The sequence below is a fragment of the Sarcophilus harrisii genome, chromosome 2 (genome assembly GCF_902635505.1).
Source record: "Sarcophilus harrisii chromosome 2, mSarHar1.11, whole genome shotgun sequence".
Taxonomy (NCBI): Eukaryota; Metazoa; Chordata; class Mammalia; order Dasyuromorphia; family Dasyuridae; genus Sarcophilus; species Sarcophilus harrisii.
In genome coordinates, this window is record NC_045427.1 from 614,068,421 (window position 1) to 614,095,309 (window position 26,889).

General features: G+C 34.2%; 1 protein-coding gene across 5 annotated transcripts in view; it reads left to right on the forward strand.

Moving 5' to 3' along the window:
• Positions 1 to 26,889, forward strand: part of ASCC1 (activating signal cointegrator 1 complex subunit 1) — a 103,327-nt gene that overhangs the window by 30,806 nt on the left and 45,632 nt on the right. For all 5 annotated transcript variants that reach the window (XM_031956535.1, XM_031956538.1, XM_031956537.1 and 2 more), the window contains one exon: positions 19,847 to 19,983. In XM_031956535.1, coding sequence (XP_031812395.1) covers positions 19,847 to 19,983 — 137 coding nt within the window. The remainder of the gene's footprint in view (positions 1 to 19,846; positions 19,984 to 26,889) is intronic.

The window sequence follows — 26,889 nt, forward strand, 5'->3', positions numbered from 1 at the left end:
TTTCAGAGGCTGCGTTAAGTGCCTCTTGTTCAGTGTATAGTAGTATTTCACTACATCAGTTCAACAGCTATGAAGTGCCTACTATCTAAATAGCACAATGCTAGGTAGTGGAGTTATAGGTAGTTTAAATAAAACATGTTCCCTGCTCTTAATGTAACTTGCAGTCTAGAGGAGGGATATAATTAATACACAAAGGAATCAAATACAAAATAATAGATGATAAGCACATAAGAGGGACATAAAGAGCACCATATGAACTGTGAAATGGGGGAAAGGACAAATTTGACCCACCAATAGGATTAGATTATTTAGTTTCCAATTAATTTTTGTCTATTTTTCCATGACCCCTTTTTAAAATGTAATTTTAATTGCATCATATCCTGAAAAGGATGCATTTAACACTTTTGCCTTTCTGCATTTGATTGCGAGGTTTTAATATTCTATATATGATTCAGGTGCCGTTGAGAGAAAGGTATATTCCTTTCTATCTCCATTTAATTTTCACTAGAGGTCTATCATAACTACCTTTTAAAAAATTCTATTTGCCGCCTTAACATCTTTCTTGTTTATCTTGTGATTAGATTTGTCTAGTTTTGAGAGAGGGAAGTTGAAGATCCCTCACTAGTATATTTTTGCTGTCTGTTTCTTCCTGCAGTTCACGTAACTTCTCCTCTAAGAATTTGAATGCTCTACCACTTGGTTTAGTATTGCTATTACTTCTTTAGCAAGATGTACTTTCCTTCCTTATCTCTTTTTTTAGATCTATTTTTGCTTCTGCTTTGAGGTTCAGATTACCACCCCTGCTGTTTTAGCCTTAGAAGCATAATATATTCTGCTCCAGCCTTTTCCTTTTATTCTGTGTGCATTTCTCTGCTTCATATTTGTTTCTTGTAAACGACATATTATAGGGTTCTGGATTTTAATTTACTCTGCTGTCTGCTTCCATTTTATGGGAGAGTTTATTCCATTCATATTCACAGTTATGATTATTAACTCTGTATTTCCCTCCATCCAATTTTTTTCCCTTTTTATACTTTTCTCTCTCCTTTCACTGTTTCTCTCCTCACCAGTGTTTGACCTCCACCTTCCTCAATCTTCCTTCCTTTCTCAGCCTCATATTTTCTCTTCTTCCTCCCTTTCTACTTCCCTATAGGAAAATATAAATTTCTGTTCCCCACAAGGTATGTATGTTATTCTGAGCCAAATCTGATGAGGTTAAGGTTCAAACAGTGTTCATCTTCCTCCCTTCTTTTCCTCTACTCTAATAACTCTTTTGTATCGCTTCATGTGATATAATTTATTCCATTTTACCTCTCCTTTGTCTTCTGTCAGCACAATCCTTTTTCTATCCTTTAATTTCTTTTTTATATCATCATATTAAAATCAACTTATATCTACATCCTCTATGTAGCTCTCTCTACTGCCCTAACAAAGATACACCTCTCAGATTGCCTAAGATTTTGGGAAGTAGTATCTCAGAGTTTTAATTTGTATTTCTCTAGTCGTACTTGTAACTCTTGAGAATTGTATCTTTGTGAGGGCAATTTTGATCTGATTTTTCTTGTTCAGCATGACAGAGAATTGGACCTGTTTTACCTATATTGGATTGCCTGCTGTCCAGAGGAAGGGGAAAGGTGGGAGGAGGAAAGGGAGAAAATTTGGAACACATGGTTTTGCAAAAGTGAATGTTGAAAACTATCGTTGCATGTATGTGGAAAAATAAAAAACTTATTAAAGAGTTATAAGTATCATCTTTCTATGTAGGGACAAAAATAGTTTAACTTGTAAATAATATTTTTTTCCTTCCTCTTTACCTCTTAATACTTCTCGAGTCTTATATTTGAAGATCAGATTTTCTGTTCATCTTTGGTCTTTTCTTTAAAAATGATAGAAAAAACCCCCTATTTCATTAAATCTCCATTGAATGAAAAATCTTGCTCATTTTTGTTGGGTAGTTGATTTTTGGTTATAGTCCAAGCTCCTTTGCCTTCTGGAATATCCTTTTCCAAGCTCTGTAATCCTTTAATGTGATAGCTGCTAAGTCCTGGGTAATCCTGACTGTGATTTTTCAGTATTTGAATTGTTTCTGGGTGTTTGCAATATTTTCCCCTTGACTTGATAATTCTGGAATTTAGATATAATATTCCTTGGAGTTTTCATTTTGGAGTCAGGAATCAGTGAGTCTGATTCTAGGGTATCAGAATAGTTTTCCTTGATGATTTTTTTTTTTTTTTTTTTTTTTTGCAAAAGGTAGATTTATTTAGAGAAATGGGTTACAGACAAAATAAGACGTACTAGACACCAGAAATAGTAAATAACAAATAGGGTTGGGAGAGCTTAGAAAGGAGCTTTATGAAAAGGGCAAATGCCCTAGTGGAAGCTACTGTTTACCAGGAGAAAGGGAACACCCATGAGTTTGGGGCATGCACTTAGCTGGGAGGCTAAATCCTGAAAGGGACTTAGCCCACTAAAAGAGGAAGGGGTCTGAGAGAAGAGACAGCATGTGGCATGGGTGAAGAGTAAAGGGAAAGATACCACAAAACAGAGTGATGTGGGGACTGACCCAAAGGAGGGCAGCATCTAAGCCATGGGCCATAAGCTATTTTATAAGGAAAAATTAGCATTAGGCAATCTCAGTAAACTTTGGATGGAAAATATCATCCTGCATCCAGGGAGAGAACCAAAGAAATTGAATGTTAAATCAACATTTGCCATGTTTACTTTTTTTTTTCTTTTTCTTCTGTTTTTTTTCCCTCTTGCTTTTCCCTTTTGTTCTGATTTTTCTCTCCCAATATGATTCATAAGGAAATATGTAAAAAAAAATGAATGCATAATCTATAACAAAAAATTTGTTTTTATGTGTAATTGGGAAAAAATTTGCCTCAGGGACTTGCCATAACTTGGATTTCTGATTGGACTATCTTCACAGAGATTGGGACTATGGAACTAAACTGATTTGATTATCAGAACCTTCTTCCTGCCTGCCTCAAGAAATAATTTTTATCAGTATTTTAGTTTTTCTCTATCCACCATACTTACCGTTCTGGACTTTCTTGATGATTTTTTTGAAAGATACTGTCAAGGTTCTTATTTTGATCATGGCTTTCAGGTACTCCAGTAATTTTTACTTGTCCTGGATCTATATTCGTGGTTAGTTGTTATTCCAATGAGGTATTTTACATTTTCTTCTGTTTTTCAGTTTTAAAAAATTTTGTTTGATACTTGAATCTCATTGAGTCATTTTTAATGAATTATTTTCTGCAGTTAGCTTTTTTACCTTGGGAAAGGACAATATTGGTCTGCAGGAATCAAAGAATATCTCATGAGGGAGGTTGAATGAGTTAGCATTTTTATTTTATTATTATTAGGAAGAGAATGTGAACCTCTTTTATTTATCTCTTTTATATACAACTTTCTTTTCTTTTAAATAATAAATTCACCATATTGCTTTTAAATTTGTTTGGTTTGTCGAGTTATTAAGCATTTGTTAAGTGTTCATTATATGCAAGGCAGAGAACTAAATATTTGGAAGAAAAAGAAAGCCAAAATAGTCCTTGATCTCGAGGCGTGCACATGCTGATGGGGGAAGATGCTGTTCACACAACTGTATCCACACAATAAACACCGGGTAAATTGGATATAATCCCAGAAGGATTTCATGTGTCCTTCCTTCTGTTCTTATATGTGCATTTCAAAAATGTGTTTCAATGACTTTTTTCTGTTTGGGAAGCCTGTTCTTATCTCCTCTCTTCCTACTTTCTTGCCTTCACTGAGAGAAAAGAAAAACAAAGCCTTTGTAACAAATGGGCATAATTAGGTAAAACAAAGTGTTGTCTGTGTCCAGAAAAAAGTATGTCTCATTTTTTATTTTAATTCATTATCTCTTTGCAGGAAGTGAGTATCATGCTTCATTACTAGTCCTCTGGAATCATGCTTGGCCATTTCATTTATCATCGATTTGGGATTTTGTTTTGCCTGATTATTTGTGTTTTTAACAGGAGTTTGCTTTTCTTGCTTTCTCAGTGGTGGTGGTGGGGTAACTCGAGAGGGAGAGAAGGTAAATTTTCTTTTGAGAAAAAAGAAAAAGAAAAAAGAAATCCCCCCCCCCCAAGTTATTTGTCCTGTGTTGTATAAATTGTTCTTTTTTTTCTGCTCTCTTCCCTCAGCATCAGTTCATTCAAGAATTCTCATGTTTCTCTAGACCTTCCTTTTCACCACTTCTTACAGTGCAATAGTATTACAGTAATTCATATGCCTTAATTTGTTCAGCCAGAACTGTATGGATAGAAATAGTCTGAGGTAGGAAAGAAAGAAGTCAGAAGAAGGACAAGATTACCAACCTGAAAGAATGATAGTACCTGATGTTAGAGGCTGACAGTGCCTCTCCTCAAAATGATTTTATATTTATTTTGTCTCTATTTATACATGATTATGCTGTAGCCCCAAGGAAAATATAAGCTCTCTGAAAGTAGGAGCTGTTAAGACTTTGCCTATGTATACTAGCACTTAGGACAATGCCAGACACTTAGTAAACATTCAGTGAATACTTGTCCATTGATTAATTCTCAAATTATTACTCTTCTATACAAACCCTATATCCAACCAGATTAGACTAATCATCCTTCTACCTATACACAACTAGTTTTTTCCTGCCTCTACATCCTTGCTCACAATATCCTCTATGACAGTGTTTTTAGCTTCTCTTCAGGTCTCCTGGTAATTTCCTATTCACCCTTAGACTGACTCAACAAAAAATGGAAAATTACAACTGGCAGAGGGAGTGCTTCAAGAAAAAAGGCATACTAATTCACTGATAGTAGAATTATGAATTGAACCAATAATTCGGGAAAGAAATTTAGAACTTTGTCCAAAAAGTCATTAAACTACACATATTCTTTGAACCCATGATACCACAAATAGGATTATACCCCAAAAAGATCAAGAAAAGAGAAAAGGAATTCACATGAACAAAAAACACATAGCAGTTCTATAAACCGAGGGGATGCTCATCAGTTGGGAAATGGCTGAACAAATTAAGGTATAAGAATTACCGTGATATCATTGCATCATAAGAAATGATGAAAAGGAAGATCTAGAAAAACATGAAAATTTCAAGTGTCTCCCTACTCCAGTCCATTTCACACATTGTTGCTGAAATGTTTTTCCTGAAGCACAGATCTGAGCAAGCTACTCCCTTTCTTTGTAACTCTATAGGTTTTCTGCTGTATCTAGGATCAAATATAAACAGCTCTGTTTGATTTTTAAAGGTCTTCACAACAGTGCTCTAACCAATCTCTCCAGTTTCATTGTTGCATTACTTCCCATTCGGCACTCTGTGATCCAAATAGGCTTTCTCTCTGTTCTTCCCTCATGATTGCTGTCTCCAGTCTTTGTGCCTTTGCACAGGCTGTATCTCAAATCTAAAATGAGCTCCCTCCTTTTGTCTGCCTCACTAGAATTCCTTTTTTTTGGTTGATCTTTTGTAGTAAGTTTATTTATTTTTGTTTTTTTAACTTTTTATTTTCAAAACATTTGCACAGATAATTTGGCAACATTGACCCTTGCATAGCCTTGTGTTTCAAATTTTCCCCTTCTTCCCCCCATTCCCTCCCCTAGATGGCAAACAATTCAATATATATTAAACATGTTAAGGTATATGTTAAATCCAATATGTATAAACATTTATACAATTCTCTTGCTGCACAAAAGAAATCAGATCAAAAAAAGAAAGTAAATAAGTAGGAAAACAAAATGCAAGTGAACAATAAAAAGTGAGAATGTTATGTTGTGAACCACAATCATTTCCCACAGTAATCTCTCTGGGTGTAGATAGCTCTCTTCATCACAAGATCCTTGGAACTGGTCTCAATCTTCTCATAGTTGGAAAAAGTCACATTCATCAGAATTGATCATTGTTTAATATTGATGTTGCTGTGTACAGTGATCTCCTGGTTCTGCTCATTTCACTCAGCATCAGGTCATGTCTCTCCAGGCCTCTCTGAAATCATCCTGCTGGTTGTTTCTTACAGAACAATAACATTCCATAGCATTCAAATAGCACAATTTATTCAGCCATTCTCCAAGTGATGGGCATCCACTCAGTTTCCAGTTTCTTGCCACTATAAAAAGGGCTGCCACAAACATTTTTGCACCTGTGGGTCTCATTCCCTCCTTTAAAATTTTTGGGATATAAGCCCTGTAGAAACACTGCTGGATCAAAGAGTATGCACAATTTGATAACTTTTTGAGCATAGTTCCAAATTGCTCTCCAGAATGGCTGAATCCCTTTACAGTTCCACCAACAATTATCAGTTTTCCTACATCCCCTGCAACATTCATCATTATCTTTTCCTGTCATCTTAGCCAAACTGAGAGGTGTGTTGTGCTATCTCAGAGTTGTCTTAATTTGCATTTCTCTGATCAATAGTGATTTAGAGCACCTTCTGGATTAGAAATAGTTTTAATTTCTTTATCTGAAAATTGTCTGTTCATATCCTTTGACCATTTATCAATTATAGAATCCCTTTCTTCAAGACATAGCTTGCATATCTTTTACATGAAACCTTTTGTAATCCAACTTCCAGTGTTCCCTTTCTCAAACAACTTGTTAATTACTTTATTATTTATTTTTATTTTTTTTACATTCCTTCCATACATCTACTTAAGTCCTTATTTTCTTCCTTTTTTTAGAATTTCTTTTGACACATAGAAGTGCTTTTTAACTAGTTGATTCAGAAGGTGAAACTTTAATTGAGCTTTGAGGCTATGGAGGTGAGGACGAAGAAAAACAAAATAGTTCCTCTGTCCACTTGGAAGATGGGTCAAGTATTTGAAAAGTTATATAGACTTGCTTGTTTTTGGCTCTGAGGGCTAGACTAAAGTAGTAATACTTAGAAGTTGCAAATTGAGGATGTCAGGAAAAATCTCCTCATCTTTAGAGCAGTGGTAATTATTTCTCTCCTTGAAGGTTTTCAATCAGAGCCTGCATAATCATTCATCAGTTAAGTTATAATGAGAATTACTTTTATGTATTTCTTAGACTGGATGGCCACTGGATTTCCTTCCAACTTGTAAATTCTCTAATTGTGTGAGGGAGTAAATTTCAGATTTGGGGATGTACTATACAAGGTCATGCAAATAAGAGATGGATTTTTTGTGTAAAGAACACCAACCTGCCTTTGATTGGATCATTGAATGTATGAGGGTGAGTAATATATAATAAATCTGGAAAAGTAGATTTGAGGTATGTTTGTAAAATTTCAATAGTATTTTATTTTTCCAGTTACATGTAAAGATAGTTTTCAAAATTCATTTTTGTAAGATTTTGAATTCCAAATTTTTCTCCCTTCTTTACCTTCCCATTCCTCAAGATAGCAAGCAATATAATATAGGTTATATATGTACAATCATTTTAAACATATTTCCATATTAGAACAAAAGAGCCACAAGAAAAAAAAAGCAAAAAAAAAAAAAAAGGTTAAAAAGTATGCTTCAATCTGCTTTCATTCTCTGTAGTTCTCTTTGGAAGTGGGTAACATTTCCACCCCCAAGACTGTTGGGAATTGTTTTGCATCACTGTGTGGGGAATAGATAAGGTGAAGAACATACAGGAATGTATGAATTCTTTTTCTGTATTTTATTTTCATTATTTCTGTGTTTCCCCTATGACCTGTATAATATGTGCAGGCTCATATCTACTTGAGCCTTGGCCAGCTAGAAACATATTTACTTAACTTGAGCTGATGACATTTATTGGAATTTGACATTTATCGATATTTGACATTTATCGATATTTAGTCTATTAGCTAGACCACTGTCTGCTTGATTAAGCCTGAAGGCCTGACTTTCTGTTTCTTTGAAATCAGGAGATTTCAGGGAAACAGAAACCTTCCATTCTAATCTCCCCAAATAGCAACAACCAATTAGATGCCTCCCCCTCCCCTTCTCAATGCTCTCTTACTTGTGATGTAATTTCTTGTATAAAAGCTATGTATCTTTACTACTTCTTTAGCCCTCCTACCATGAGCTTTCTCTTTCTTATCTCGTGATGGGATGGCTCATCCTCTGAAGGTTTTCAATAAACAACTTTTCTGCCTTCTACTGAGTGATCTCTGAGTAATCATTTTGGGTAAGGGTCTTCTACATCCCTCACAAGTGTATTCTGAGAAGAGCTATATCCATCATAGTTGATCATCACATAAACTTGCTGTTACTGTGTATAATGTTGTCTTGGTTCTGTTCACTTGACTCAGCATCAGTTCATGTACATTTTTCCAGGCTTTTCTGAAGTTAGTCTGCTCATCATTTTCTATAGGAAATTTTATAATCTTTGGGAATAGTTACAAATTTTGAACTGTTTTAAAGGGCTTTCAATGGCAAACAGGAATTTGTAATTGATCCTGGAGTCATTTTGGAGTTTATTGAACAGGAGAATGATATAGTAGTGATATTGTGATTTGGAATTTCACTTTGCCAATTGTATAGAGGATGGAGCCCCATTAGGAGACTGTTGCACTAATCAGGATGAAGATGAAGAACATCTGAACTAACATCGTGGAGAGGAGACAGATGTAAGAGATGTGGTAGAGATACAGCTTATAATCTTTGACAATTAATTGATGCAATATTTGTGGAAAAAATGAGAGAACTGAATAGCATACTGAATTTTTGAACCTTGAAGACTGAAGGATGGCTGTGTCTTTAGTAGAAATAATGAAATTTTGAAGAGGTAGGTTTATTGGGGGAAATTAATTTATTTTGTACATGATGAGTTTAGGATGCCTTTAGGATCGTTCAGTTTTAAATGTCCAATAAACATTTGGTAATGTAGGGCAGCTAAGTAATGCAGTGGGTAGAGCACTGGGCCTTAAGTCAGGAAGACTTACCTTCCTGAGTTCAAATCTGGCCTCAGACACTCACTAGCTATGTGACCCTAGGCAAGTCATATCACCCTATTTGCCTCACTTTCCTCATCCGTAAAATGAGCTGGAGGAAGAAATGTCAAACCACCTTTGCCATGGAAACCCCAAATTTGATCAAGAAGTGTCGGACACAGTTGAAATGACTGAACCACCACCACAATATATACTGGAAGTTAGGAGAGAGACTTGAACTAGAGAAAAGGCTGAAAGGTGATCTGGTACCAGAGGGAAGGTTTTGAATGCCAGACGAAGGAGTATTGAAGATCTTAGATTTCTGGACTTGGGCAGAGGGTTCAAGTTACATTGGAGGAATCTGTCTTCCAGCTCTAGAGAGCTTTGTTAGAGTGGGAAGAAGGGACTTGGGAGGACTTGCTTATCAATGGGGAAGCCAACCAAGTGTGTAAGGAAGCTCAAGGCACTTTGCTTCTCGGTCTGCAGGCTTGGCTTTATTGGTAAAGTCTAGGGCTACCTCCAAGAGGTTTTATCTGTGCGTGTTTCTCCTCTTTGGAAAGTAATGGGAAGGTATGTAGCAGTTCCTCCTTCGGAGCTTTGTAGTATGTTATAGAAAACCAGGTGGCTCATTTAGTAGTTTCGATACCTTTGTCAGCAGCAAGAAAAGAGGGGCATCTCATAGGAATTGAGGACTAGGTCGTGTACCTAGAAGTGGCCATATGAGGCCTTCGAAGTGAAAAGGGAAGTTCAGTCTGTTTGGATGAAAAGAAAGCATGTTACATTTTTCTCTTATATAGTTCTCTTTAAAATAGGGATGGCAAGTTTCTCTAAAGGTAGGAATGATTAAAACATATTTATTTATCGATTTCCCCAGAATATTTAAAGCAGAGGGAGAATTCTAGTATTTAACTATTACCATAACATTTTTAGAGCAAAAAGGGACAAGAAATTAATCAGCTGTTATTTTATTCAGGTTCAGTTGCAGTTCATCATATAGCTTTGCTTTCCTTCTAGTAAGATATCCTATTATATTACATTGATTAATATTCTCAAAGTCTTAGGTACAGCTGAAATGCCTGAGAGGTGAAAAAATTGGTTTTGTGAGTTTATTTTTTGTCCCTGACTCTTTAGGATATATCCCCATCCCCTAATCTTCTGAATTGTTGACTCTTTAAACATTGTAAATTATAATCTATATCCTTTGTAATCCTATTTTTGGGTAATGTAATACCAGGCCTTGGAAAACTAAATAACTGAATTTATCTTTTTTTAGGATGACCAGCTGTCAATTACTTTATTATTCTCTCTCTTTTTTTAATTATAGCTTTTTTATTTACAAGATATATGTATGGATAATTTTTCAGCATTTACAATTGCAAAACCTTTTGTTTCAATTTTTCCCCTCCTCCCCATCCCCTCCCCCCATGGCAGGTTGATTAATACATGTTAAACATGTTAAAGTATAAGTTAAATACAATATAAGTATACATGTCCAAACAGTTATTCTGCTGTACAAAAAGAATCAGACTTTGAAATAGTGTATAATTAGCCTGTGAAGGAAATCAAAAATGCAGGCGGACAAAAATAGAGGGATTGGGAATTCTATGTAATGGTTCTTAGTCATCTCCCAGAGTTCTTTCACTGGGTGTAGCTGGTTCAGTTCATTACTGCTCTATTGGAATTGATTTGGTTCATCTCATTGTTGAAGAGAGTCACGTCCATCAGAATTGATCATCATATAGTATTGTTGTTGAAGTATATAATGATCTCCTGGTCCTGCTCATTTTACTCAGCATCAGTTCATGAAAGTCTCTCCAGGCCTTTCTGAAATCATCTTGCTGGTCATTTCTTACAGAACAGTAATATTCATATATCACAATTTATTCAGCTATTCTCCAATTGCTGGGCATCCACTCAGTTTCTGGACACTACAAAGAGGGCTGCCACAAACATTCTTGCATATACAGGCCCCTTTCCCTTCTTTAAAATCTTTTAGCACTTATTTATTAAAAGCATTCTCAAGCATTTATTAAGTGCTTACTATGGGCAAAGCAGTGTATTTTTCCTGATCTTTCCACTTATAATGTCCTTTTCCCCAAATTATCTTAGATTTAACTATTTAATATATATTTATTTTTCATAATTATATATTCTATATAGATTTTTATATATATTTGCTTTCTTCACTATTAGAATGTTAATTAATTTTGAATAAGGATTGTTTTATTCCTTGTATTTGTATCTCTGGCACCTAGAACAATGCCTGCCACATAGTTGCTAAATAAATGTTTGTCTTTTTTTTTTTTTTTGGCAGAGGCAGTTGGGGTTAAGTGACTTGCCCAGAGTCATACAGCTAGGAAGTGTTAAGTGTCTTAGGCCAGATTTGAGCTCAGGTCCTCCTGACTTCAAGGCTGGTGCTCTATCTACTGCACCACCTAGATACCCCTTATTGATTGGTTAATTATACTAAGCACTTGAAATAGAAATAAAAAAGTAAAAAATCTTTACTTTCTAAGAGCTCACATTCTAATAGGGCAAGACAATATATAATTAATATGTTAAATACAGATCCCATATTCTGTAGGTCTGTAGGATGCAGTGGCAAATAGTAAAATATCTTTTCAGTTGATAAAACCAAATCTGTTTCTTGTGTTTAACCATCTTATGGTTCCAAGAACTTTGGTTGGTGAGAACTTTCTTTTCCAGGTCTTTGGTTGTTGTGACTCCAAAGGGATTAGTGTGTGTAGTAACTGAAAGGGCAGTTGCCAGATTGTTTTCATAAGGCTTTTTTCCCTTGGATGATGGCTTCCATGTTGGAAGCTGAATAGGTAGGAGGGAGAGGAGAGCTCTTCCCAGAGCAATTAGGCTTTCTTGTTCATTGGTAACAGCTGGCTAGTAGATGGCGTTTCACATTAATCAGAAGAGTCCTTTGTCATCATGCTGAAACATAAGGTTGTAAGCTATATCTTAGAAATTGTTTATTTTCCCAGCTTTTGTGATATTGCTAGCGTCTGGATCGGAATAGTAGCATTAGATATTTCTTTTGCTGAGTGTTTGCATTGGCTAAGTATCTGGGTTAGTTCTTGTCTGTGCTCAACAGTCAGCTGATTTCCAACTTGAATTTTATAGTAGCTGTGATTGAAATGTAGAGTGGGAGGGATCTATTATGCCTTTCACAATCCACAAAAGTTTGACTTTTTCAGTTTCTGCTGAGTTTTAGTTTTTTGTTGATTGTTCATGCTGATAGCAATGCCAGCACTTCTCCCCCAGTGGAGTCCAGAGTACTGGATTTAAAAAGAAATCAATCAGGCATCTGTGATAACATGGGGATTGCTAATGGTAAATCACAGAACAGCGGATTTCAGCAAGAAGGTTGAAGCAGTGGTGTTGCACTAGACTGAGGTCTTTAAAATCAGGAAATGACCATTCACTTATAGCTGTGTGACTTGTAAGAAAGCCTTTTATCTTTTAGAAGTCTATGATCAACATTTACTTTTTCTTAGCTGATAGAGGTCTTAAATAACAGATTGAAAATCTGAAGACTGAAATCCTAAGAGGTTGTTCACTCCTTCCTTAGGCAAAACTTCCTTGGTGGTTCATTTAGGTAGCCTTACATTACCTCACCACTTATCTGATGGAATCTCAGTAATATCTTCAGGTTCAAACCTTGGTAGACAGTATCCCCAAGTGGCTGCCAATGTCAGTTCCTCAGTACTCACAATTAAAAGTCCTTGCAACCATGAAATGATTCAACACAAGAAACTGATTTGGTTTTATCAATTGAAAAAACATTTAAAAAAATGTATTATTATCTGCTTTGCCTCTGTACCTTGTCCTGGGCTCTCTTTATGCTATTTCACTGGGTGATCTTATCAGCTCCCAAGAATTCTGTTATCTCTATGCCAAATATTCTCAGATCTATTTTTTGTTGTTTTCTTTATATGCTTTGTTTTTACATTTACATTTACAAATTACCTTCCTTCACTGAGAGTTCTCTTCTAATGAAGTAAAGCAATTAATAAGTTAATAAAGACCTCACCTGAAAGTGAATAGAACATTACACATCTGTGGCACTCCTGTTTCTATGTAAAAAAAAATTAACAAATCTGTTTTCCTCTCTTACCCTCTAACCCACTGGGAAAAAGAAAAGAAAGACAGGTTCTCTGTAACAAATATGTATCGTCAAGCAAGACAAATTCCCTATATATATATATGTATAGGGAATTTGTCTTGCTTGACTACATGTATATATGTATATAATATGTGTATGTATGTATATACATATATTATATATATACACATATTATTCTGCACCTCACATCTCAAACATCACTCTCTGCCATAGGTAGCATGGTTTATCATTGCTCCTAAAATTATGTATAGTTACTTTGTGGATATAGCTTTCAAGATTGTTTGCTTTTTATAGTGTTGTCATTGTTTTCCTAGTTATGCTTATTTCATTTTTATCAGTTTATTAAAGTCTTCCTATAGATTTATTTTTATAATATTGATGTTATAGTGTAAAATAATGGTGTCAAACTCATATAGAAATAAAGGCCTGTATATAAGGATGATTGAGGGGTACATATTGACTTAGAAAATGTCATATTAATATCTAGGTTTTATTGTATTTTTATTTGTATTGTTAAATATTTTCAAGTTATAGTTTAATTGCTTTTGGCAATGTTATAATCTTATTAATTGTTCTTCTGATTCTGTTTGCTTCAATTTGCAACATTTCATATGTGATTTGCCTGTATTTTTAAAAATCATTTTTTCTTTATTTCTTATGAGTACAATAGGATTTCATCACATTCATGTATTATAGTTTGTTCACCTATTATACGAATAATGAACATTCAGTTGTTAGGTTTTTTTTTTCCTGCCATAGCTATAAATGTTTTTGTCCAAATGAAATTTTTTTTTTTCCTTTTTGGATTATAGGCCTAACTAACAGTGGTTTAAATAGATCAAAGAGTATGCACTGTTTGGTAACTTATTGTATATTTTTCCAAATTGATTTCCAGAATAGTTGTATCTATTCACATGTCCACCAGTCTAGTTTCCCACAGATCCTACAGTATTTATCATTTTCCTTTTTTATCATTTTTTTCATTGATGAATGTACAGTGGAATATCATAATTGCTTTAGTTTGTATTTATCAAATTATTAGTGATTTGGAATATTTTTTCATATAGTTTTAGATAGTTTGAATTTCTTCCCTTGAGAATTGCCTATCTATAGGCAGTTTTTGAAAAAATGCTCTGAATCATTTAGAGAAAAAAACAAATTAAAACAACTCTGAGTTACTACTTCAGATCTATCAGATTGCCTATTATGATAGAAAAGGAAATTGATAAAAGTTGGAGGGGATTTGGGAAAATTGGGATGCTAATACACTGTAGGTGGAATTGAGAATGGATACAACCATTCTAGAAAGCATTGTGAAGCTATGCCCAAAGGATTATAAAACTATGTGCCCTTTGATCCAAGAGGTACCAGTGTTAGGTCTGTATCCCAAAAAGATTTTTTAAAAAAGGAAAAAAAGAACCATTTGCGCAAAAACATTAATAGCAGCTCTTTTTATGGTTACAAAGAATCGGAAATTGAGGGGATGCCCATAATTTGGGGGAATGCCTGAACAAGTTGTGGTATGTGATTGTGATGGAATGTTGTTGTGCTATAAGAAATGAGCAGGATGATTTCAGAAAAACCTGGAAAGATTTACTTTAACTGATGCAAAGTAAAATAAGCAGAACCTGGAGGACATTATACATAATAACAGTAATATTGTAATGATAATCAACTGTGAACGACTTGGCTTTTTCAGCAATATAATAATCTAAGACAGGTACAAAGGACTGATGATGAATAATGCTTTCTGTCTCTAGAGAAAGAACTGATCTGAAGTGTGAATGAAGAGCAAAAGTATTTTTTACTGTTTTCTTGCACATGACTTATATTGAAATATATTTTACATGATTGCATATATATATATATATAATCTATATCAAATTGTTTAATCTCAGGGAGAGAGAGAATTTAGGACTCAAAATTTGAAAAAATGAATGTTAAACATTGTTTTTACATGTAATTGGAAAAAATAAAATGTTATGAAAAAACAAAACAAAAAGAATTGCTTTAGACTATTTGTCAATTATGGTTCTTTTTCTCATAAATTTGAATCAGTTCCTTATATGAGTTAGAAATGAGACCTTTATTAGAAAAAGTTGAAAAAATTTTTCCCCAGTCAAATTTTTTTCTCTTTTAATCCTAGCAAATTGGTCTTAATTTCTGTAAACAGTTTGTATTTATACTTATATAGTTCTTAAAGGTATCTTAGAAAGTAGCCTTCCAGATATTTTATGCCAGTCTGTAGTAATTTTTTAAATAGTATTTTATTTCTCTAAATACTTGCAAAAACAATCCTCATCATTAACCTCTGCTAAACTCTGTGCTTTCTGCTTCCCTTCTAATGTTGGCTGCTATTGCTTTTGTTTATACAAGACCTTTAAAATTTGATGTAATCAGAATTATCCATTTTGCAATTCATAATGTTCTCTAGTTTTTCTTTGGTTGTAAATTCATTCTGTAGTAATTTTAAGTGTAATTTTTTTTTCCCTCTTTCTTCCTGCTGGGCTTAATTGCTATTATATAGGAGTGCTGATAATTTCTTTGAATTTATTTTATATTATAGGAGGTTACATGAATTTATTAATTGTTCCAATTAATTTTAAAAATTGACTTTTTAGGAGTCTCCAAGTGCACCATCATATTATCTAATAAAAGTTATATTTTTTCTCCTTTATTGTAGTTATTCCCTTCCTTTCTTTTTCTTGTTTTTGTTGTCAAAATTTCTAAGTGAAAAAGAAGCCAAAGGATTAGAGAGTTCCAGGAAGAGTGGGATTGTTTATGAATGGGACTGACTGGATGAAGTTTTCTCAAGTCTGAATCTAGGCCTAAGTCATGTGATCCCTATTCCCAGAGCTGGAAGATCAGGCCTTGGACCTCAGGTTGCACGAAATCATATGATGTCTGGGCCTAGAAGTCTCTAAAAGATTAAGACCCCAGGTTAGCTATAGGAAATGACATGACCCACAGGAAGCAGACAACATTGGTGACCATTGATCAAGGATGGTTACTTCCTTTTAGTCTGTCCAAGGAAAAAGCTTGCATCTTTTGCTATTTAACCCCTGACAAGCTTCTGTCTTGTCAGGTCGAGTAGCACATGGTGGGAGCTGAGATGGCTCCCTGATGTGCTTGGGCCTCTCCTTGCAGGGTCTAAATAAATGCTTTCTTTGTACTTGAAGATGTTTCTGATTAATTAATTTGGAAAAGGGGGTCTAACACCTGTCCCATACAAATAGAAGAGAAATAAAGAAGTATGAAGAAAAAAAAGACAATCAGATTTAGTAGTAAGTATGGCATTCCATGGCAGGATGTGTTAAGGTACCAAGAGTGGTAGCAGTGACTATAGATGATTCTTTTCTTTTTTAGGTACAGTGGATAATCTAGCTAAAAAATTTTTTTAGCTCCTTCACTTTATTTTTATTCTTTCTTTTTTTATCCCATGTGACATGCTTTTTTTCTTTAAAAATTTAAAATGTAAGTACAGAATAAGAAAAAAAAAACTAGAAAAAGTAAGACAAAAATGGAAAATAAAAAAATCCAAAACAAAGCATGGTCATATGCCCAGCAGAACATTAGGGAAGATTTAAAATATGCAACAATAAATTTCCATTTCAAGAAAGTATATACAATAATAATAAAGATTATATATTCATGACTGTTCACCTTTGCTTCCTTCTACATTATTCCTTTGTTGTCTGTTGTGCAATTTTACTTTATTTTTTCTCCTTTTGTCCCCCCATTCCTCATGACCCCCAAGCAGGCTACAGTTGAGCATGGGCATATTTATATACACATATGTATATAAACATATCTACAGATGGATTCATATACACACATCTATAAAATATCTACACATTTCACATATATATCTATATCTATAATACGCATACTTGCATGCATACATATTTACAAATGTATTTACTTATGTAGACATGCATCTTAAAACAGTATTAATAAGGTTGACATGTAAAGTAGATTTCTCTCTTTATTGAGTCTTAAGTTTGACTTTGTCAGAAATCAATGATTACTAACCCTACTTTTTTTTTCTAATGAATTCTACTCCTGATCCTTGTTATAGTGTTTGTATATATCTCTTATTTCCTCTCTTTTAACTCTTCTATTTTAATTCTATTCCTTAGCTTGCCTTAAAACTTAACCTCTCCTCTTCCATGAATCCCTTTTTATCCCATTCTTATCTCACTCCTCTTAATTTAAACATTTTTCTATGCTTACCCATTAATCTAGACACATTGTTCCACTATCATAAATCAACATACATTTCTTTACCCTACCTTATTATTTCCTCCCTCCTTATTTCTTTATAGATTTTGTATGATGCTATATCCTTCATGGTGTGTGTGTGTGTGTGTGTGTGTGTGTGTGTGTTATTTCCTATTTAACCCATACCTGATGTTAGTTTTCAGAACTACCAGCCCTCCTCTCCATTCTAATACCTCTATATTGATTCTTCCTCTGCACCTCATTCGTATAGCATAATTACTATTTTTAGTTTTTCCTACATAGTTGTGCTTTTTAGAGTCACATCATACTCAACTCTGTCCCAATCTTTCTTTTGAGCTATCCAATTTCTGATGTCAATCTTAAACATATGGTATATATTTCCATGTAACAAACATAAACAGTTTGTCCTTGTTGTGTCCCTTGAAATTAATCTTTGATGTTGTCTCTTAGTTGTTAAATTTTCTGTCAAATTCAGGTTTGGTTGAGACAAAGTCCTAAAAATCTGCAGATTCATCAAATTGTATTTTTTTCCCCATTTAATATTATAATTATGCTGGATATGATTTTTGGCTGTAGGTCTAGTTATTTTTATTGTTATGTATATTATCCTAAGATTTATGGTCTTCTATTGCAGTTACTAGTAAATTCTATACAATTCTAATTGTATATTTGATTTTTTTTTGTTTGTTTCTTGGAGAATTTTCTCTTTGATCCAGAGTTTCAAAATTTAGCAATAATATTCTTCTGTGTTTTCTGCCCATATATCTCTGTGAGATAGTGATTAGTGGATTTTTTTCTATCTACTTTAACCTTTTGTTCTATCACAATTTTCTTTACTTCTTGCATTATTGTGCCAAGGTTCTTTTTTTTTTGGTCATGGCCTTTAGGTAGTCCAATTCTTATATTTTCTTTTATTGATCTGTTCTCCAGATCTGTTGTTTTTCTTATGTTTCATATTCGGTTCTATTTTTTTCATTCTTTATATTTTGTTTTGACATTTCTTGGTCTTTTATAACTTCACTGGTTTCCCCTGGCCCAATTCTAATTTTCAAAGAATTATTTTCTTCTTTAAGACTCTGTATCTCCTTTTCTAGTTAGTTGACTTTTTCTTTCCATAATCTTGTTTTTCTTGGATGGTTCTTATTATTTTAATTTTTCTTCAATCTCTCTTAATTGGTTTTTAAAATCTTTTTTGAGTTCTTCTATAAATTCTTTCTGGGCAAGGAGCTATTTAATTCTCTTTGGAGTAGAAGAGGCTTTTTAAAATTTAACTGGCCTCTTCTGAAGATGAACCCAGGTCTTCCCCATTCCCATAGTAAGCTTCTATGATTGGGTTCTTTCTTCTTTGCTTGTTCAATTTTTTTTTTTTTAACAATGAGAACTGTTAGTGTGAGCACCCTAAATCCTGGGTTGGGGGGCAGTGCTCTAGCTATCTATATCTATATCTAGATAGAAGATATATGAAGATATCTATATCTTCAGCTATCTCTTCTGACCTAAGAACCCAAACCAGGAGCTCCCTCCTCCTACAAATGCCTGCTGCTGGCAGTGTCCTTGCCCCATTGCTTCTGCATTCCCCAAGTGTACTGTACTGGTTCCTTCTCATCCAGGGTCATGTCTCTGCAATACAGCTGATCCTGGTGTTTCTTTCTAATCAGCAGAGGCTCCCTCTTCTTGGACTCACACTCTCCCTGGAGTTGAAAGTTCCTATAGTTTGGGCTGAAACTTTCTTCAAACTCAGCTAGTCCCAGGGCTCCCAGCTAGTTGTTTCTGCAGAACTAGCCTGAAGATGTTTATACTTCATACCAGAAGGCTAGTTAAAGACTAGCCCTGGGGACTTTATTTCATATTGCCCCAGAAAGACTCCTGTTCTACCTTAAAGTCTTGTTTGTGTTTTCACTTGTGTATGTTTGCCCTGAGGTGCAATTTTGTTCTGTTTGTGGGGGAAATATGGGGAGCTTGGAATTTTCTGATGTACTTTGCCATCTTGCCAGAATTAATTGGTATCATCAAAATTAATTAAGAACAAAATATACTATTAGAAACAGTAATATAAAATATATATTTTATATATCCACCTTCAAATAGAGAGCTGATGTACTCAGAGTGTAAATTGATGCATGTTTTCATCTGTCCTTCCTTCTTCCCTTCCTTCCTCCCTCTTTCCCTTTTTTTCTTTTTTTTCTATGTATGCCCATAAATTCAACACAGGGAATCCACCTTATTTGTTGATGACTTTCACTTTTCTCCTGATACCATGAGTATATCTATGAAATACGTGGCTGCTTATCCCTTGTTCTGCCACATGAATGGCACATTTTCTTTGTTTAGTCATGTATTTCTTTGATACATCCAGTTCTTCCTAATTTTAAATTTGTCCTACGTTATAGCTTGCTGACACCAAATGTACATTGGTCTTGTGGTGATTCTTCTGAGACTAGTAGTCTTATTATTCAGGTTTAAGGAAAGAGAAGGGGTTGAAAATTGGCATGATATATTTTTTCTTTTAGTTTAGAGGCAAATTTCTTTAGTGCAACCCATTTTCTTACAATAGCATTCAATTTGATAAAGCTTTTTCCTTCCCTTTCTTTGACAACAGGATCGTGGGGTCAGCAGTTGCCTTTTCCAAAATCCAGCAAAACTTCATCTAACTATTGGAACTCTAGTACTTCTCAATGATCAAGAAATCCAGTGGGCATGTGAACTCCTGAAGCAATGTAAAGAAGAGTTTATCAAGTAAGTAGTCTAAATGTGTGGGAAAAGGATAGTCTTTAAGTATAATACATACCTTTTCAGAGAGCTGTATTCTAAATGTGTGGGGAAAAGGATAGTCTATGAGTTTAATACATACCTTTTCAGAGAGCTGTAGTATGTGAAGAACAATATTGATTTATACATCTTTGCTTGATCTTTGCATCACCAATGTTACACTAATTTATTAATAAAATGAATTTTAAATTTAGACATATTATTAAATTGTTTTGGTTACATCTTCAGTATGAGCAGGTTGAATAATTTAGTTCATATGGTGAAAAGTATCCTTTCTCCAAAGTGATTTTCTTGTATTAACCTGAGTCTTACTTTATCCAGAAATCTTTCCATTATCTTTCACAGTTAGAATTCAGTTTATTCTAGTAACACAGTTATTCTAACACAGTTTGCCCAATAAAACCTTTTTTCTTCCTCAAAAGACTCAAAGGTGTCTCAGTATTGATAGCCATCCCTGAGACACCAGGTAAGACACTAGGACATGGAGAACTGTCCAAACAATTGGATTTGACTAAGTGGTTTGGGACAACACTGATGCCTTCATTTTATTTTATTTAATTTATTTATTTATTATTATTATTTTTTTATTTAATAGCTTTTTATTTACAGGTTATATGCATGGGTAACTTTACAGCATTAACAATTGCCAAACCTCTTGTTCCAATTTTTCACCTCTTACCCCCCACCCCCTCCCCTAGATGATGCCTTCATTTTAGAGCGATCTTGTTATTGATGTTCCAGCTCAGTTGTAAATATAGAATAATAGTTTCATTTTTGAGTAATTTTGATTTCCTTACCTTACCCCATCTATCCTACCCCTCTCCAACCAATGTTAGATAAAGAGAAATTTGAAAATAGACTTCAAATAGTTTTATTTATTCTCTTGTAATTTTATTATTTTTTTTATGCCCTCATATCTTGGTCTTATAGAAATGGACTTTGGTATTGAGTTGAAGAAAGTGAAAGTTTAAAATTTGATTACATAAAATGCCAAACTTTAATGCAGTGATTGTTGTTTATGGGCCATATCTGTTTTTCCCACCTTTATTAGTTTTCATAACAAGACGGTTTTCTCAAAAGTAATCATAAAGTGATTTGGTTTGCATTGTGTCTTTTAATTTGTAGCTTCCAGCATATAAAATAGATCCTGTGTATTGTACTTCAGTTAATGCTGGATAAAACTGCTCTTTTTTTTTTTTATCTCTTTACTTAGAATTCATAATAGCTTGATATTCTCAATTCAATATTTGCAAACTCCTAGTACTTATATATGCTTTTGCTTAAAAGAATAAGGTAGATTTAGCCAATTAAAGAATCAGTTTTTACTCTTTAATTTGTTCCTAGAACAACTAACTTTAACTCAAACAAGTATAATAAATAAAAACCAATCCAATAAAACCCAAAATTTCTGGTCATCGGTTTGTTTATTCTACAATCTCTTTAACAGCTAAAGGGATAAAAGTGCTCAGAAAGAAAAATTTAAAGGAAGATAAATATTTAGAAAATTATTAGTTCTCTTAATCTTATCAAATTCAGGTCACCGATTTTTGTTACCTGAGTTTTATCCTAAAACACACAAGAATTTAGTTGTAAAAGCTATCTTTCATGCCTCTTGGGTATCCTTTGTATTAGTTACTAAATATCAGATAGGAGAATTCCAAAAACATCAAAATCTGTGTATGAAGAGTAAGGGGGGCAGCTAGGTGGCACAGTGGATAGAGCACCAGCCCTGAAATCAGGAAGACCTGAGTTCAAATCTGGCCTCAAGCATTTAACACCTCCTAGCTGTGTGACCCTGGGTAAGTCACTTAACCCCAATTGCCTCAAGGGGAAAAAAAAGAAAACAGAACAAAAGAGAACAAATTTGATTGTTACTAAGAATTTTTGACATAAGATAAAAACAGCATTTGCAATTTTTAAGACTTGGTCATGATTTTGAAATAAGACAGAGTTGCTCTGCAAATATTCTTTAGCACATGGGAAAAACTCAAGCCATCTTTTCTAGAATGTCATTTGAATTTAATCAGTTATCCAGTAAACAGTTTGACTATTTATTGTAAAATTAATTTGTTTTTTGGGGAGATTCTTGTTTTGGGAGAAAATGAAGTATAAAGATAGATTATCAAGCTGACTAAATGTAGCTTGTCTCCCCAAATGAAATCAAGTTTATGCTGGATAAAAGCTAAGCTTTAAGTGCTAGAGTAGTTAGCCAATAGGTAATGATAATTAGTAAGTAAGTAGTATTAAGATCTCAAATTCAAGGATAAAAATAAAAGTATTAAACAATTTTTTTGCTATACTTTCAGTTTCATATAATAGCTTTTTTTATTTTAGGATTTTGGAAAATGTGACTGGACTGACTCTTAAATATGTCAGTGCTCTAGAATATGGGTATTTGAAGAAAAAGTCTTTTGTGTAGATTTGAGTGTTTGTTTTAGACTTGGGAATATGTTTAAAGGCTGATACTAGATTGGAAGCTTGACCTTATATTTTAGCTCTTCCTCTGAAGGGTCATGTTGCTATAATAGACTCAAGATGAATTATTCACTCTGGTTAGTGTACTTTAATGTCCTAAATATGTCCTCAGTGGGTATTTTTTTCTCTGAGAGAAGTAGAATTGGAGGGATGCCAGTCTAACAGAATACAAAGCTGTCATTATATACCTACATCCCGTTGTGAGCAACCTCTTCAACAATTTATGCCACTTTTAAGTATGAATCATATCAATTCCAGTAAGCCTTTTTTGAATGTCTACTATATTTTCAAGCACTGTTCTAGGTACAAAGCTACAGCCAAAACAAATAGTTCCAGTACACAAGGAGTTTACATTGTGCTTGGCTGGTGCATGGCAGATGGATATAAGTATTCCTTTTCTGGGTGTAGAGCACTAAGGGGAGGGAGTAGAGTGGATGTGAATAGCAAATGGCAATCAGCTGACCTGAGAAAAAAGGTTTGGAAATGGAGATAAAGTAGAAAAATGTGAAGACAGAAATCTTGAGAGAAAAGAAAGAAGAAAAGTACAAAGAAAGAGAAGCAATATTATCAGAAATTATCACATTTACTTTTCAGTGGGATCACATCCTAGGGTCACATATATTATTTTTGACATCATGGTAAAGATTAATTATTAAGATTCTAAAAATTTCCCCTGCTTTAATTGCCACATAGATGAAAATAAACAGAACTTATATCACTGGTAATATAGTGGCCAGTTTGACATAGTACTGGATTTTATTAGATGACTATTTGGGGATATTGAGGTATTTAGGTATCACAACACAGAGAGTGCTTTATCTGGAGTCAGGAAGACCTGAGTTCAAATGTGACCCTACCCCACTTTCTAGTTGTGTCATTCAGGCAAGTCACTTTGCCCTGTTTGCCTCAGTTTCCTTATCTGTAAAATGAGCTGGGGAACAAAATGGCAAACTACACCAGTAACTTTGCCAAGAAAATCCCAAAAAGGGCAATGAAGAGTCTGAAGCGACTCAAATGACTAAACAACAACAAAATTTGGGGATATTGCTATATTCTTTTTAAAATTATGCAAATTTATACCTCTTAAAGTTTAATAAAGGAAGCTATGTGTAGTTGGTAGGTTTTGAACTATATGGGTTTTGTTTTGACATAGTGTAATCTCCTTACTAGGAGAAGTGACCTTTAATTTGGGGCTTGGTGTATCAAAATGTAAATTTTCCAATTGAGAAAATTAAGGAGTACAAAGTCTCAGGAAGAACCAGCAAGATATTTGTATTAGTTAGCATAGATATACAGTGATAGTACCCTGCACTGGGACTTCTAGCCAAGTTGATTGCCTAAATGGAATCAGAATTCCCAGCTCCCATGTAGAAAAAAAAACTTGAAATTCATGCCAAACTGAACATTAGTCAAGGAATCCAAAAAGAATCTAATGTAAAAAACTTCTTTGAGCTCTGAACTTAAAAAATTCAGCCAGAAGTCTGTGTACAGTAGGTAAGGGGGCTGCCAAGAAAGGCAACCTCCTAGCATGATTGGGGGGATAGTCAAGACTATATCCAGATATAGAAGTGCAGAGAGCTCATCTGACAAAGTCTGAGATATGGGAAACTAAGAGTAAAATACAGCACAGCAGTGGTCAGATCAGGACTGCCTGAACTCCTAGTTCTGAGGTCCCTATCACTTTGTCCTAAAACACTGAAGAGGATCTTGAAAATGTAGCTCTCTTGACCATTAAAGATCCAGGTAGTCCTAACTTGAGAAAGTTCTGCAAAACAAGAATGAGACTTGGTAGGGGCTGCCACTGCACACTAAAAAGATAAGTAATATGATAGCAGTTATACATATAAAATATGAAAGACATTTCCATATTATTAGCCTTATTTTAAAAATGGGAAAAATAAAGTGAGAAAATTTTATTTCAGTTTGCATTTGGAGTTCATAATTTCTCTGGCATTTTTTCATCATGAGGCCTTTTGAATTGTCTTGCATCATTGTATTGCTCAGAATAGCCGGTTTTTAAATTTTTTTTTAACAGTTGATCATGATTACAATGTTACTGTTACTGTGTACAATTGATCTCACAGTTCATGTAGATTTTTGCCATGTTTTTCTGAAACAGTTCCCCTTGTCATTTCCTACAACATTATAGTGTTTCATCACAATCATGTGCCCCAACTTGTTCAGCCATTCCCCAATTGATGAGCATCCCCTTGATTTCTGATTCTTTGCCACCATGAGAAGAGCTGCTATAAGTATTTTTGTGCATATAGGTCCTTTTCCTTTTTCTTTGATCTCTCTGGGATACAGACTTAGTAGTGGCATTGCTGACTAAGAGAACAGTAGGAAGTTTTATAACCCTTTGGACATAGTTCCAAATTCTCTAGAATGGTTAGTTCAGTTCACATTTCCATCAACAGTTCATTAGTGTACCGATTTTCCTTTCTCCCTTCTGGCATTTTTCATTTCTGATAGGTCAAACATTACCTCAGACTTATTTTAATGTGCATTTCTCTAATCAATACTGATTAGAGCATTTTTTCATATGACTATAGAAAGGTTTGATTCCTTCTTCTGAGAATTGCCAGTTCACATTCTTTGATGATTTGTCAATTCAGGAATAATTTGTATTCTTATAGATTTGAACTAGTTCAAAATAAGAACTTGTTCAGAGAAAGTTGTAAAATTTTCTTTTCACTTTAATGAGTAGGTTCTTAATATGTATTATTTCTCCATATAGGAATATAAACAATTTAATTTAATGAGTTTGTTATTATACTCTTTCATTTGTATCTTTTTATGCTACTCTTGATTTTTATGTTTGAATGTTAGATTTTCTATTCAGCTCAGGTCTTTTTATCAGGAATGCTTGAAAGGCTTCTCTATTTCATTTAATGTCCATTTTTCCCCTGGAAAGATTATATTTACTTTTGCCAAGTAGGCTATTCTTACTTGTAATCTAGCTTTTTGCCTTCTGGAATATCAGATTTCAAACCCTCCATTCCTTTCTTGTGTGTGTAATCTTGTGTGATCTTAACTAATTTATATTCAGGATTAAGAGGAGATAATTAACAAAGGAAAAGCACTAGAATTAAGACAGACTAGAAAAAGCTCCCTATAGAATATAAGATTTTAGTTGGGACTTAAAGGAAGTCAGGAACGGCTGTAGCTAGAGATGAGGAGGAAAAGTTTTTTTTTTTTTTTTTTTTAGCAATTTACCACTTTATTTTTTTCTGAGGACTGCTTTATGATTAATTTTTTTTAATAGCCTTTTATTTACAGGATATATGCATGGGTAACTTTACAGCGTTAACAATTGCCAAACCTCTTGTTCCAATTTTCACCTCTTACCCCCCACCCCCTCCCCTAGATGGCAGGATGACCAGTAGATGTTAAATACATTAAAATATAAATTAGATACACAATAAGTATACATGACCAAAACATTATTTTGCTGTACAAAAAGAATCAGACTCTGAAATATTGTACCATTAGCTTGTGAAGGAAATCAAAAATGCAAGTGGGCATAAATATAGGGATTGGAATTCAATGTAATGGTTTTAGTCATCTCCCAGAGTTCTTTCTCTGGGCGTAGCTGGTTCAGTTCATTACTGCTCCATTGGAAATGATTTGGTTGATCTCGTTGCTGAGGATGGCCAGGTCCATCAGAACTGGTCATCATATAGTATTGTTGTTGAAGTATATAATGATCAAGGAAGAAAAGCATTACAGAGATCCAGAAATCCAGAATTCTTCAGGAACATTAGACAGAGGATTTTGTCCTTGCTCCTGATGGTGCTAAGGCATCACTGGAATGTGTTGCTTAGAGAAGTATTAAGAGAAGTATTATTAAGATGACATGATTGTACCTGAGATTTAGGACCAGGCTGTGGCAGGCCTCGAAGGGGAAGTGAGGAGGGGGGGTAGTGTCCAAGGAGAGGAGGCTGTGTATTCTAGAGATGGTGCACAAGCAAGACAAGAGTTTGTCTATGAGGTATGATGAGGTGATGAGGATAGCTCTTAGGTTGTGAGCCTCAGGCCCTGGGAAGATGGGAGGTCTTTTACAGATAATAGGGAAGTAATCATGGAGGAAAGGTTTAGGGGGAAAAATGATGAGTTCAATTTTGGACATGTTGAGTTTAAGATAGCTACTAGCCATCTCGTTTCATATATCTGAAAGGGACTTAGAGATGTGAATTTGGAGATTGGTAAAGAGGTTAGGACTAGATAGGTAGAATCATCAGCATAAAGATGATATTTAAATCTCTGAGATATGATGAAATCTCTGAAGATATTATTTGTTACATAAGATGACCCTCAAGGAAGGGATAGAGAGAAAACTATTAAGAGAAATTTTAGTTATATAAAAAGAGATCACTTTAAAAAAAATCTCATGAAGGA